Source organism: Rhinoraja longicauda, chromosome 5 (genome assembly GCF_053455715.1).
Source record: "Rhinoraja longicauda isolate Sanriku21f chromosome 5, sRhiLon1.1, whole genome shotgun sequence".
NCBI lineage: Eukaryota > Metazoa > Chordata > Chondrichthyes > Rajiformes > Arhynchobatidae > Rhinoraja > Rhinoraja longicauda.
The window spans coordinates 51,851,957-51,864,481 of record NC_135957.1 but is presented as its reverse complement, the minus strand read 5'-3'; the positions used below and the strand labels follow the sequence as shown (position 1 = coordinate 51,864,481).

The 12,525-nt window shown below is 38.1% G+C and overlaps 1 protein-coding gene across 1 annotated transcript in view; it reads left to right on the top strand.

Moving 5' to 3' along the window:
• The window catches only part of lama2 (laminin, alpha 2), a 292,372-nt gene that overhangs the window by 214,963 nt on the left and 64,884 nt on the right, over nt 1–12,525 (top strand). Inside the window, exons 32-36 of the mRNA XM_078399541.1 lie at nt 604–797; nt 6,922–7,064; nt 9,679–9,777; nt 10,236–10,347; nt 10,868–11,030. Coding sequence (XP_078255667.1) covers nt 604–797; nt 6,922–7,064; nt 9,679–9,777; nt 10,236–10,347; nt 10,868–11,030 — 711 coding nt within the window. The remainder of the gene's footprint in view (nt 1–603; nt 798–6,921; nt 7,065–9,678; nt 9,778–10,235; nt 10,348–10,867; nt 11,031–12,525) is intronic.

The following is a 12,525-nucleotide window of genomic DNA, read 5'->3' as shown; positions in this document are numbered from 1 at the left end:
GAAAAAAAAGTACAGGTCGATATTGGTCCCTTGGAAGCTGAGATTAGAAAACTAAAGATTGGGAATAATGAAATAGCAGAATTGTTAACAATGTTGCATCTTCATTCACACTAGAGAAAGTAAAAACATATTAAAAAACAATATGTAAATACCTTTGATCCCAGGCTATGGGATATATTCATATCCTGTGAACGAATAAAACAAATCATCTTTCCTTTATGTGCAATAGAAATACAATCCGAGATCGAACCCTCAAGGCAACTGAACCATCCTACCAACAACTAGAGAGCAGTCCTGAACTACTATCTACCTCATTGGAGACCATCGGGCTAACTTTGATCACACTTGACTGGCTTTTTCTGTATCTTGCACTAAACGTTATTCACATTATTTCCTTTATCATGGATCTCTACATTGTGGATGGCTCATTTGTAATCATGTATTGTCTTTCCGCTGACTGGTTAGCACACAACAAAAGCTTTTCACTGTACCTCGGTACACATGATAATAAGCTAAAATCAAACTCAAGCTCAAAGATCCTTCAAAGAAATGACAATTTATGCTTAGTAACGTGTTGACTATAACTTTTTTTGCCATTTTTAGGTGTGCACCTGGTTACTATGGTAATCCACGAATTGAAGGAAGAGGTTGCGTACAATGTGAGTGTGATCCTATTGGTTCGTTACCTGTACCTTGTGACAGAGTCACGGGTCAGTGTAATTGCCGACCTGGAATGAGGGGCTGGACCTGCGATAAATGCATGGAGTGGCATGCACGTGAAGGCATGGAGTGCATCTGTACGTATCTTAACATTATTAGAACAGTGTGGGTTTACATTCTTCCATTTGACAGACTCATAAGGTATATGACTTTGTGTTTCAGCTGAAAGCAAGTTTACTGAGAGTGGAATGATTAAAATCAGGATTGTTTAAGAGAGAGAGATATATCTGAAAGCATTTGAAAAAAAAGATATGGAGGGAGAGAGAGAGAGAGAGAGAGAACTGAAGGGATTTGAAAAACATTTTTTTTTTCAATCTCTGTAGCAATCTGCTCCATTTAAAAAAATAAGTTCAATGAGCCTTATTCATGAAGAATAATTTAAGGCTAGAAGATTTTCTGGATATAATTTTGGTTTTTATCATCATGGATTTTAAAACAAGCTTTCAAATCAATATTTTGGTTTTCAATAGATTGAAAATTCGAAATATCTGTACTGTGAACAAGCTCCACTAAAAATGGAAACAACAGGTGCATAGAGCTCTAGAAATTAAAAAAAGGTCCTAAAATTTGCCCTTATATGTAAAATAAAATGTTAGTTGATTTTAAGAATTCTGTACAAGTGACAACCAGACTCACACTTATTTATTATTACTAAGGCTATTGAAATCCTTTGCAGGAACTACATTTCAGCTTAATTAATTCACCCCTTATCATCACCGCTATTACTCATAAAATAGCGTTAAAAAGAAATAAAGCTTCATCTTTTAGCCTAGCCTATGTTAATCAATAAACCGTTTCTCTTAATTCAAGATTTGTTTCATGTTTTTCATGGAACAATGGGTTAAAGGCTGATACATAAATTGATATTACTATAACACAAGATTAAACCAATTGTGAAACTTCATGGCGTTGACAGGTTTTATAGTCATATGGTGGGAAATTTATTTTATTATGATAGCAATCAATGTTTGTTTAATGCATCAGTCGAGTTATACAGCCTGGAAAAAAGGCCCTTTGGCCCAACGTGTTCATGCTGACCAAGATGCCCCACCTGCCCACGTTCATACAGTCATAGATATGTCCATTTGTCCATTGGTAATTATTTCTTGAATGTATGGAAAGCCTTATGAATGACACTTTCCTGTAAAAAGGTTTACTTTCACCATCTCATTAATACCACTGCAAATTAACAGAGAAAAGTATTCACCCAATAATAAAAATGGCTTCATTTTTGTACATTTATTCAGCATTTGTTTCTGCAAGTGTGTCTGTTGCCTTCATTGTTAGTGACAGGCCTTGAGCAGAAATTCATGAGTATTCCAGAAATGTAATCATTATGTTTCATTACTATGATAGGCAAACTGATTTCCATACAGTGAGAAAGTTACATATTTTGACAAGTTTTTAACCTTGTAGTAATTGAATACTAATTTATCTGGATGTAGGGAAGGTCTCCATGTGGTAAAGCATAAGGAATACTTCATATTGCTTGAATCGCGTGACCTTTGTTTCAGTGCCTTGTTCCCAATGAGCATCAGTCTCTTTTTAACCGTATGATTAAATTGACGATGGCACAACAGGTTTTGTGTTTAGAAACCAAGGTTCAAATTTAAATTATTTAAATATATATTACCCTGCAAGTATAAAAATATTTTTTATGGACATGCACCTCCCTTTATTGAGAGCTGCGTTGAAGATGGCAAATGTATGAGTTGGAGTATGGGCATGGCTTCTGACTAGCACTGTGGTTTTTAATATATTTCCTAATAAATTGTTGGACATGAATTCAATTATTTTAAGAAAAAGTGATTATGAGGTTGGAAAAAGGGTATATCACGCATGAATTATTCCCTTTGAATGGAACTGTCTCTGAACTTATTGCTTTAAATTTGCTTTGAAATGCCTGGTGTTCTTTAACAAAAGTTTGGGGGGTTTTTTACACTAAAAAGTGTTTGGGGTGCTTGGAAAGTGCTGAATGTATTACCATACCAGCAATTATTTCAATGTTGGTCACATTAGAGACATTTGACAGTGTACATGAAAAGATTTGGCTTATTTCAAATCACACACATTCTGCAATGCTAAAGATGGGATGAGGAAAGATTATCAGAATATAGTGTCAGAAGTTATTCAGACTACAGGTTGGACAGTAGGAGAGAAACAGATAACTATCTGCAAGCAAAAGGAGCAAGGAAGGATAGATACATGGGGTAACAGCCAAACTGTAATAAGTAATTCAAGAGATTACATGACATGTATGTAAAGTAGGGCGATGGACAAAAGTTATTTTAATACAGCACTCATATTATTTAACATGTTTTGAGAGATTAAGTAACATTAAGTGGCCAAATCTCATGCTATACTTACAGTAAACATGTCATAATATGCATTTTGAGAGGTGGTTAAGAGGCCAAATCTCATGCTTAACACCAAATATGGAGAGTTCTAGCATTATGCCTGGAAGCTAAATTTCATAGTAGTATTTGTTTTGAGCACCACAGCTGAAAATGGAATTTCTGAAAGCATACATGATGTGGACTATCTGTCATTTCACATCACTCCATAATTTCAATGGACCACTTCCAGTCAGGAATCATCAATTTCATGTCTACCCTCTCTCCTCCATCTACTGGTATGGGTATCATAAATTCCCCATGACTCCAACCATGTATTGGTGGCCTACTTCTGTTCTCCTAGTGCTGAGCTCCTTTCAGGTCTTTCACTTTGCCAGCCTCCAACTAAATATGCAACATGAAGAATAAAGAAGGAAATAACATATTTTTGACCATTAGGGTCCAATAGACAATAGGTGCAGGAGTAGGCCATTCGTCCCTTCGAGCTAGCACCACCATTCCATGTGATCATGGCTGATCAATTTCAATCAGTACCCCGTCCCTGCCTTCTCCCCATATTCCCTGACTCCGCTATCCTTAAGAGCTCTATCTAGCTCTCATTTGAATGCATTCAGAGAATTGGCCTCCACTGCCTTCTGAGGCAGTGAATTCCACTGATTTACAACTCTGACTGAAAAAGTTTTTCCTTATCTCCGTTCTAAATGGCCTACCCCTTATTCTTAAACTGTGGCCCCTGGTTCTGGACTCCCCCAACATTGGGAACATGTTTCCTGCCTCTAATATGTCCAACCCCTTAATAATCTTATATGTTTCGATAAGATCCCCTCTCATCCTTCTAAATTCCAGTGTATACAAGCCTAGCCGCTCCAGTCTTTCAACATATGACAGTCCCGCCATTCCGGGAATTAACCTAGTAAACCTACACTGCACGCCCTCAATAGCAAGAATATCCTTCCTCAAATTTGGAGACCAAAACTGCACACAGTACTCCAGGTGCGGCCTCACTGGGGCCCTATACAACTGCAGAAGGACCTCTTTGCTCCTATACTCAACTCTTGTTATGAAGGCCAACATTCCATTGGCTTTCTTCACTGCCTGCTGTACCTGCTTGCTTCCTTTCAGTGACTTCCTTTCAGTGACTGATGCACCTGGACACCCAGATTTCGTTGTACGTCGCCTTTTCCAAACTTGACACCATTCAGATAAAAGTCTGCCTTCTTATTCTTACCACCAAAGTGGATAACCTCACACTTATCCACATTAAACTGCATTTCCCATGCATCCGCCCACTCACACAACCTGTCCAAGTCACCCTGCAACCTCATAGCATCTTCCTCACAGCTCACACTACCACCCAGCTTTGTATCATCTGCAAATTTGCTAATGGTACTTTTAATCCCTTCATCCAAGTCATTAATGTATAATGTCCAATAGAATATATATATTTTTTTAATACAGAAAATTATTTCAATAGAAAATGGCACTAGTTCTGATTGCTGCTAATAGCAAGAAAATAAAGGGATATTTGATTAAACACCAAGGAAAGATTCGTTTGTAAGAAGATAGGAAAAGTTAACTTTCATACTGTCAGAATGCACTAAAATTTCTCTTTGATAATCAATGTATCTATCACCTCACATTTAATTTGTAATGAAAATATTTTCATGACCTTCCATACATTTTTGCAGCGTTAACACAAGATATAAATTAATGCATAAATAATGGAAAATGTGTTTTTGGGTGAAAGTTAAGCATCATATTGTTATGTTGCATAGATCTGGAAGGTATCGAATGTATGTATACCAGTGTGTTTTCATTCCTCCTAATTCTGTATTTCATTACCAAGTAAACTATTGGCACGTATCATTATTTGATGTGCAAAATAAAATAAATAGCCAAATAAGCTACCACTCATTTAGAATAACAGCTTGAAAAGTGCTATATTGTCATATTCTGCAAATGCGAATAAGATAGAGACAAGCAAGAATCCACATTTGTTCCCATTGCATCTCTTGTTCTATGTGAGAACAACTTCATCAGGTGGAGGAAGGTGGTAATGGATGAAAACTGGTGAGTGAGTTGAGAATGAGATGATTGGATTGATGTATAAAGAGTGTTTGGAGGCTGATTGGAGTTTAGAAGAATGAAGGGGGATCTCATTGAAACCTACAGGACAATGAAAGGTCCTGATAAAGTGGATGTAGAAAGGATGCTTCCAGTAATGGGGCAGTCTAGAACCAGAGGGCACAGCCTCAGAATAAAAGGACATACCTTTAGATGGAGCTAAGGAGCAATCTCTTTAGCCAGAGGGTGGTGAATCAATGGAATTCATTGGCACAGATGGTTGTGGAAGTCAAAACATTGGGTATTTTTAAAGTGGAGATTGATAAGATCTTGATAAGGAAGGGCCCCAAAGGTTACGGGGAGAAGGCAAGAGAATGGGGTCGAGAGGGAAAAATAAATCAGCCATGATTGAATGGGGAGTAGGCTCAAAGAGGCTGAATGTCCTAATTCTGCTCCCATGCCTTATGGCCTATGATCTTAATGTCTGCCTGCTGGGGGTGGAGGTAAATGGAATGAGATATTAGGACTTGGGATCTCTCGAAGTGCAAGATGGGAACAGAAGTGCAGTAAACCCTTGTTTTAACAGACTCTTTTATAATGGATTTTGGTCATAGCGGACAGAGCCCTGACTTGCACCACCTCCCCGGACACTTAGAGCGCAGGCTTCCGAGGGCACCTGCCCGACCTCCACCACTTCTTCCTTCGTTTTGTCCGCTCAACTGCCTCCTCTTTCTCTCATCACTCTGTCCACTCTGCTTCTTACCCACACCACGCCACCCTCGCTACCTCTTCCATCTTCCCCGGAATCGCCGACATCACCTTAAAAACAGCAGCTAGAGAGAGGGGAGGGAGCCTCACGGTGACTGAGTGCATCCTGTCATTGGCAATGGCCTGACGAAAGAGCTAATGGCCAGGGGCTACAAATGAGCTGCAACAACAGCTGTGAACCAGTGAAGAAGGTCTTGCTGGTGCAAATCAGTGGCATCGGTGTTTAGTTTTAAGGTGAAATGACACAAAGTGTGGGAGTAACTCAGTAGACTGAATCAGTCTGAAGAAGTGTCGTGACGTCACCTATCCATGTTCTTCAGCAATACTGCCTGAACTGCCTGAGTTACTCTGGCACATTGTGTCTCTTTTGTGTATTAACCATCATCTGCAGTTCTTTGTTGCAACTATATACAATGATAACATCTTACTCGGTTATAACGGACAATCAGCAATAACAGACATCACCCCCCCCCATATGGTCCATTACAACAAGGGTTTCCTGTATTGTGGATGTAAGTGGCAAGGGAGTGAACAAGAAATGATGGGGGGAAAAGCATGGACATCTTACCCATTGTATATGCTTTGGCAAACCTGTTGAAAGGTTGTAAGAAGAAAGTAGAGTGTGCATGAACGGGGTTTTAGGGTTAGGGGAGGTATTGCAAATTAATTGTCTTAAAAGGGAATGTCCAGGGCGACAAGATTAGAATCCCTGCCAACTGATCTTTGTTGAAAAGTGAAGTTATTTCGCACAGAAGTATGAAGGTCTGTCAGGGTCTGGCCATTTCTTCTTCAAAGGGTAGAAATCAGTTCCCCAAATGACAACAACAATTTAAGGGCCACATTCAAGCTGGAGAGAAAGTTTCCAGTGTATATTTTTTTTAATTTGTGCTTTCATTTCAGATTTACAGATCCTGCAGTATTTTTCTTTTAAATTCCTGTGGCAAATACAAATTGACTTTAATGTTTGTATTAAAATTCTCTTACATTTCTTGATGTTGAATTAATCTTTCGCCAGCTTGTGATGATAAATGCACTGGACTTCTGTTGAGTGACCTCGAACATCTTAACCAAATGATCACAAGGCTGAATCTTTCTGGACCCTTTCCCCCTCCTTACAAGGTGCTTTTTGGATATGAAAATGCGTCGCAAGAATTGAGGGCAAGTACATATTTATCTCAAACTATCCTTTCCAGTTATGATAACAAATCTAAATTAAAAAGAATAAGACATGTGAAGTCCCGTTGTAAAACATTAATGTGCATTTATACCATCTTTTACTAGTATTACAACTGTTGGAAGAGTCGACATGTTTTTATTGTTTATTGTTGGGTTCCAAATATTACTATTGTTACCAAAAAATTGTGAATACATTTTGATGAGCAATAGATTTTTCGATCTGACAAAACTGAAGTCAATGGTTATCAAGGGTATCTAATAATTATGCCCCATGCAACGAAAGATGATTGTGGTTATTGGAGGTCAATCATTCAAGCTGCCATTGTAAGAGTTCTCAAGACAGTGTCATAATTTCAGCCAATTTGTTGAATCCGCTGTGGTGGATGTTTATGTTAAATTTTATTTTATGTGGCTGTGTGTCTTGTTGCTTTTCACTTAGTATGGCTGTATAGCAACTCAAATTTCACTGTACCTTAATTGGTACATGTGACAATAAATTGATCTTGAAATCTTGAACTTCAGCTACTTCATCAACGACTTCTCTTCCATCATCAGGTCAGCACTGGGATTCTTCACTAATGATTGCACAATATTGAGTTCCATTCACTATTTCTAAGGGAATGAAGCAGTATCTGGATGACTTTCAAATATGCTCTGAAGCAGCAAATACCATTCTTGTCAATCGAAACAACATGCAAAGAGTATCACATAAAAATTAGAGATTAACCATTTTCTTTTAGCATTAAATGGTATTAACATTGCCAAGCCCCAGCATCAAATCCTGGTGTTGCCATTAACCAGACATTTTACTTGCATACCCCCTACATAAACACTGGGATTTTAAAGAGAAGGTTACAGTTTGAGCACCCTATTTGACTGACTTGAAATCTCCCGAAACAACTTGGAGGACGATGTGTAATTGAATACTCTCTACTTACTTAGCTCGATGAATGTAGTGCCAAGAAGCGCTAGAAATTCAGTACTATCCAGAAAGAAAAGCAGCTTTGCACGATGGTTGCCCCATCCATTTAATGTCCCCATCACCTCGATACAGTGGCTACAGTTCAGCATTTACAAAATGCACTGTAATTACTTAGCTGGGCTACAGTGACAGAACCCCACCCCCAAACCCATAGTGCCCATCACCACGAGCCGCAGCCAAATGGGAAAACTACTACACACTCAAAGTTGTGCTCAAAGTCACACACAATCCCATCACATCAAGAGTTATTATGAACGTGAATAAACTCTGCATTCCCAAAGTATTCTTTCCCATTTCTTTTTGCATCCCAAACTCTTGTTGACTCATCTGTCCAGCTGGCCAAAAATGAATATTCCACTGCACCTTTTCAATGTTTGTTACATGGAGAAAGAAGAATCAGGTAGTGGGAAGGAAGGCAGGACGAGAATTTAAAAATCGAGCAATTTGGAACCAGGAATCGCTACAGGTTGATAATAGCAGAGAATGATTGAACAGGAAATAGGCAGAGTTTAAGATGTTTAGACAATAGACAATAGGTGCAGGAGTTTATGTTTAGGAACAGCTGCAATAGTCAATTATATAGGTAAAATAGATAAGGATGTTCAGCTGCAGATGAGCAATGGAGAGTGCAATATTGCAGAGGTAAAAGTAAAATATGTTCTGAGTTGAATGGATGTGTGTTCGGAACCTCATTACAGGGTTAAGTTTATCATCAGGGTTGGGAGCCAGCAGACAGTTTCATAGACTTCAATGCATAAAATTATAATTCCTTATCATTCCTTTTCCCTTTTGCGTGTGGCCAGTAAATAAGATGCATATTGGCCTGAATCTTACTGCAATGGTCAGCTGCTCCGAAGTGAACCGCCAACTTCCATCCAAGCAGAATAAAGTAAATCCTGAATTTATATGCAGTTGCTGTGAGTTTGGAAGCAGCTGACAGATTCAGGTGGCCAATTTTATCACTCTAGTCTCTCCCTATCCATGGGGAATATGGCAGTGAAATACCATCTTGTTCGGATTGCCCAGCTGGTCTGGGAGGCGATTAATGTTAATGGAGATTGTTGGATCACAGCATTGACAATTGACAAAGCTTAGGTCTGCCTCCTATCAAATCTGTAGGAAGAATCCTGGTGTGGGTGAGTGGGGTGGGGAGGAGGTGGGAGAAGGGGAGGAGGTGGGAGAAGGGGAGGCCTGCTCTGCATTTCACTGCACAAAGTGTGTCACCATCCAGACTTTGCAATTGACTCTAGTCTCTCCCTATCCACGGGGAATATGGCAGTGAAATACCATCTTGTTCGAATGGAAGGGTTAGTGAGATCAGCACTTCACATTTGGACCAGGTAATTGCCGGGGTACATGGACTCTGGGTGATGATTTTAGATGGTACATCCAACCTACAAATGTGATATTGTTCATCATAACTAATGTGGTGCTCCAAATGTTTAAGTGTTTAATAATCTACAGATTGAATGTATTGTCCAATTAATCCAACTTGCAATTAATATCTAATTTCAAACCAAAAAACTGTAATATAGTAGGTTAGGTAGTTTTGGTGTCATGAATGCTCATTGTGTACGCTTCCTCTAATGAAAAAACTTGTTCATATCTTCACAGTACCTAATGTCACCTCAGAGAGCTCCGGAAAGACTTCTACAGCTGGCTGATAGTAACCTGGATACTTTGATCACAGAGATGGATGAGTTACTGAACAGGGTACAGAAGAGATACAGTAATGTAGTCCTTGCACTAAACATAGCAGAAAATGTTTTACTTCTGTTGGAGGAAACCTGATTTCAGCACCTACAATTTTATCCGATAAAATAAACTAGACCCAGTGCATATCATATTATTATTTGTCACAATAAAAATGTTGTGACACAAAATGTTTCCCCTCTGCATCAGTGAATTTTATTTATTTTTCCAAAATACTTTAACAAATTGAAAATAAAATGTTATAGATTTGTGCTAAGGAAACTAAAAATGATATGTCTTCTCAAGAGTCTGAAAATGAATTGAAGCCTATATTTGATTCATATTGTTATCCCATTCTGAATGTTTTACTTTGTTCAAACACATGAATATAAGTGCCTGTACAATACAGTGTTAAGATTGTATTCATTCTTTTGTTGGTAAAGTCATTTTCAACTGAAATGTTTTATAATTCATATTAGACATCAAAGGTTTCTGCAGATGGTGAGCAAACAGATAAAGACACCGAAAAGACCCTCAAACGAGCAATGGAGTTAGAAAAATCCATCAAATATGTTATGCTGACTTCTCAAGGTAGGCATCATCAACACATTGCATTGGAAAGCTTTCTTCAACCATGTGCATTAGGCATCAGTTTCTTGTCTCTTACATTTTGATATTGTTATGTCTTGATATAATATGACGGAAACTACCTATCTACTGACAAAATAATACATGCCAACTTAATGCAGTACTTAAAATGTTATCTAAGCACAAGTTGTATCTCACATAACTTAGTTTGTGGAAGATTGATAGGTAAGATTTTGTTTTCACATTTACATCAGCTGCCATTATTTCACTACTATTGCATGTAATAAGCACATGTTCATGAAAAATTGGAGTATCTGTATGTAATGTTACAACTAATGCCTGAAGGAGAAGATGTCGAAACAAAGAACTGCAGATGCTGTTTTGTACCAATGATAGAAGCAAGGTGCTGGAGTAACTCAGTGGGTCAGTCAGCATCTCTGGAGTAAAAGGATGAGTGACGTTTTGGGTCGGGACCCTTCCTCAGGCATGCATTATGGTATTTGTTCCCCTTTTCAATTCACAGATTTAAAAGACAAATCTAAAAAGTTAAATGAAACCATTAGAATCAAAGATGGAGTTTCAGAGAAAAACATACAACAAATGCAGAAGGATGTTGAAAATATGATGGCAAAGATGCGAGAGCGATCATTTGATAAGCACGAAGAAGTGGCTAATGATGAACTTGAGTATGCAGTTTTGGTCTTTATATTGTTCATGTACATTGTTTCATCAAAGCACACATGATATTTGGCACAGAAATAGGCCATTTATTCTAACTACTTCACGTTGTTATTAATTGTCCTTTTAATCCTCCTCCGGTCTACTCAACTAAATTTATCTGCAGTAGACTCTATTCCGTTTTTTCTCAGGTGAATCTTCTGCCTCCCCTCACTTTTACTAATCCCTGGGGTACCAAGTTCCACCTGTACACCATTCTTTGAGTAAAAAATCAGATTTCCCATTGGGTTTCTTGGTGACTACTTTATTTTGATGGACATTTGTTATGCAGTTTCTAAACTTCAAAGATTTAAACGATTTCCATAAGATCATCCCTCAGCTTTCATTCTCAGGAGACAATCCTGTCCGTTCATCTGCTTCTGATGTGTATTTTCTCATATTTATGATATAATCCTTGAAAATCATCCCCATTTTCAGTATCTCTACATTTTGTATGGAGTACTCCAACTGTGATTCAATTATATCTCAATGTAGGTTCAGCATAATTCCTTAATTTTTTATTCTATTTGTTTAAAAATAACTGCTTGTGTTTATTGTGCTGTCTTTTATGGTCTTGCCTACTGTGGCTCAACTTTTAGTTGTTGATATATTTGAACTCTAAGATCCCAGAATATATTTTTAAATGAATTATAAATATGAATTAGAAAATTGTTAAAAATCAGCTGTAAATTACATCAATTTGAGGGAAGTGTTGTAAATTGGAAGAAAAGCCATACTATGGATAGTGAAAGATCAAGCAAAAACACTCTGTACATATAGCTTTAAATAGACATAGAAAGAAAATATGGCAACTGGGACAATAACCAATTATAAGACAATTCTTCATAAAGTAACAGAAATGATGATTTGGCTAGATGTTCTTGTCCAAGAATGAACTTCTTAATTGCAATTAGTAAGATTTATATATAGGATTGCAGCCTGATCAATTTCCCAGATTTTGTTGAAGCACCTGTCAATTTAGGATACTCAGTGATCCTCACTAAAGGTGGTTGTGGTGCATATGAATAGCTCACATATTTGGTAACCCAGCTAATCAGCTAACCAGAAGTTGAATCATCCCACCTGTATCAATATCCTGACCCTAATGTTACACAGGAGTAGCATTCTATGTGATGGCATTTATTCTTTTCCAACACTGCTGACATTTCCTATAAACAGCCTTTAACAAACTGAGGCCATCTCCAGTAGACATACTCCTTGGCGAGGTGTATATTGACAGAAGGATCAATGTTTGGAAGCTTTTAGTTGCAGAAAGACTGATCAGCTTGTAAGCCCTTCCTCTATATTTGGGGAAGTGGCCGTTGCAGCAGAAATAGAAGGTTGGGAGGGGTGGACAACAACAACCACCTCAGTTCTATTTAAAGATTTAAGAAGCAGGAGAAGGCCACCCAGCCCCTCAAGCCTGCCTCACCATTCAGTATGATCGTGGCTGATCCATACCAT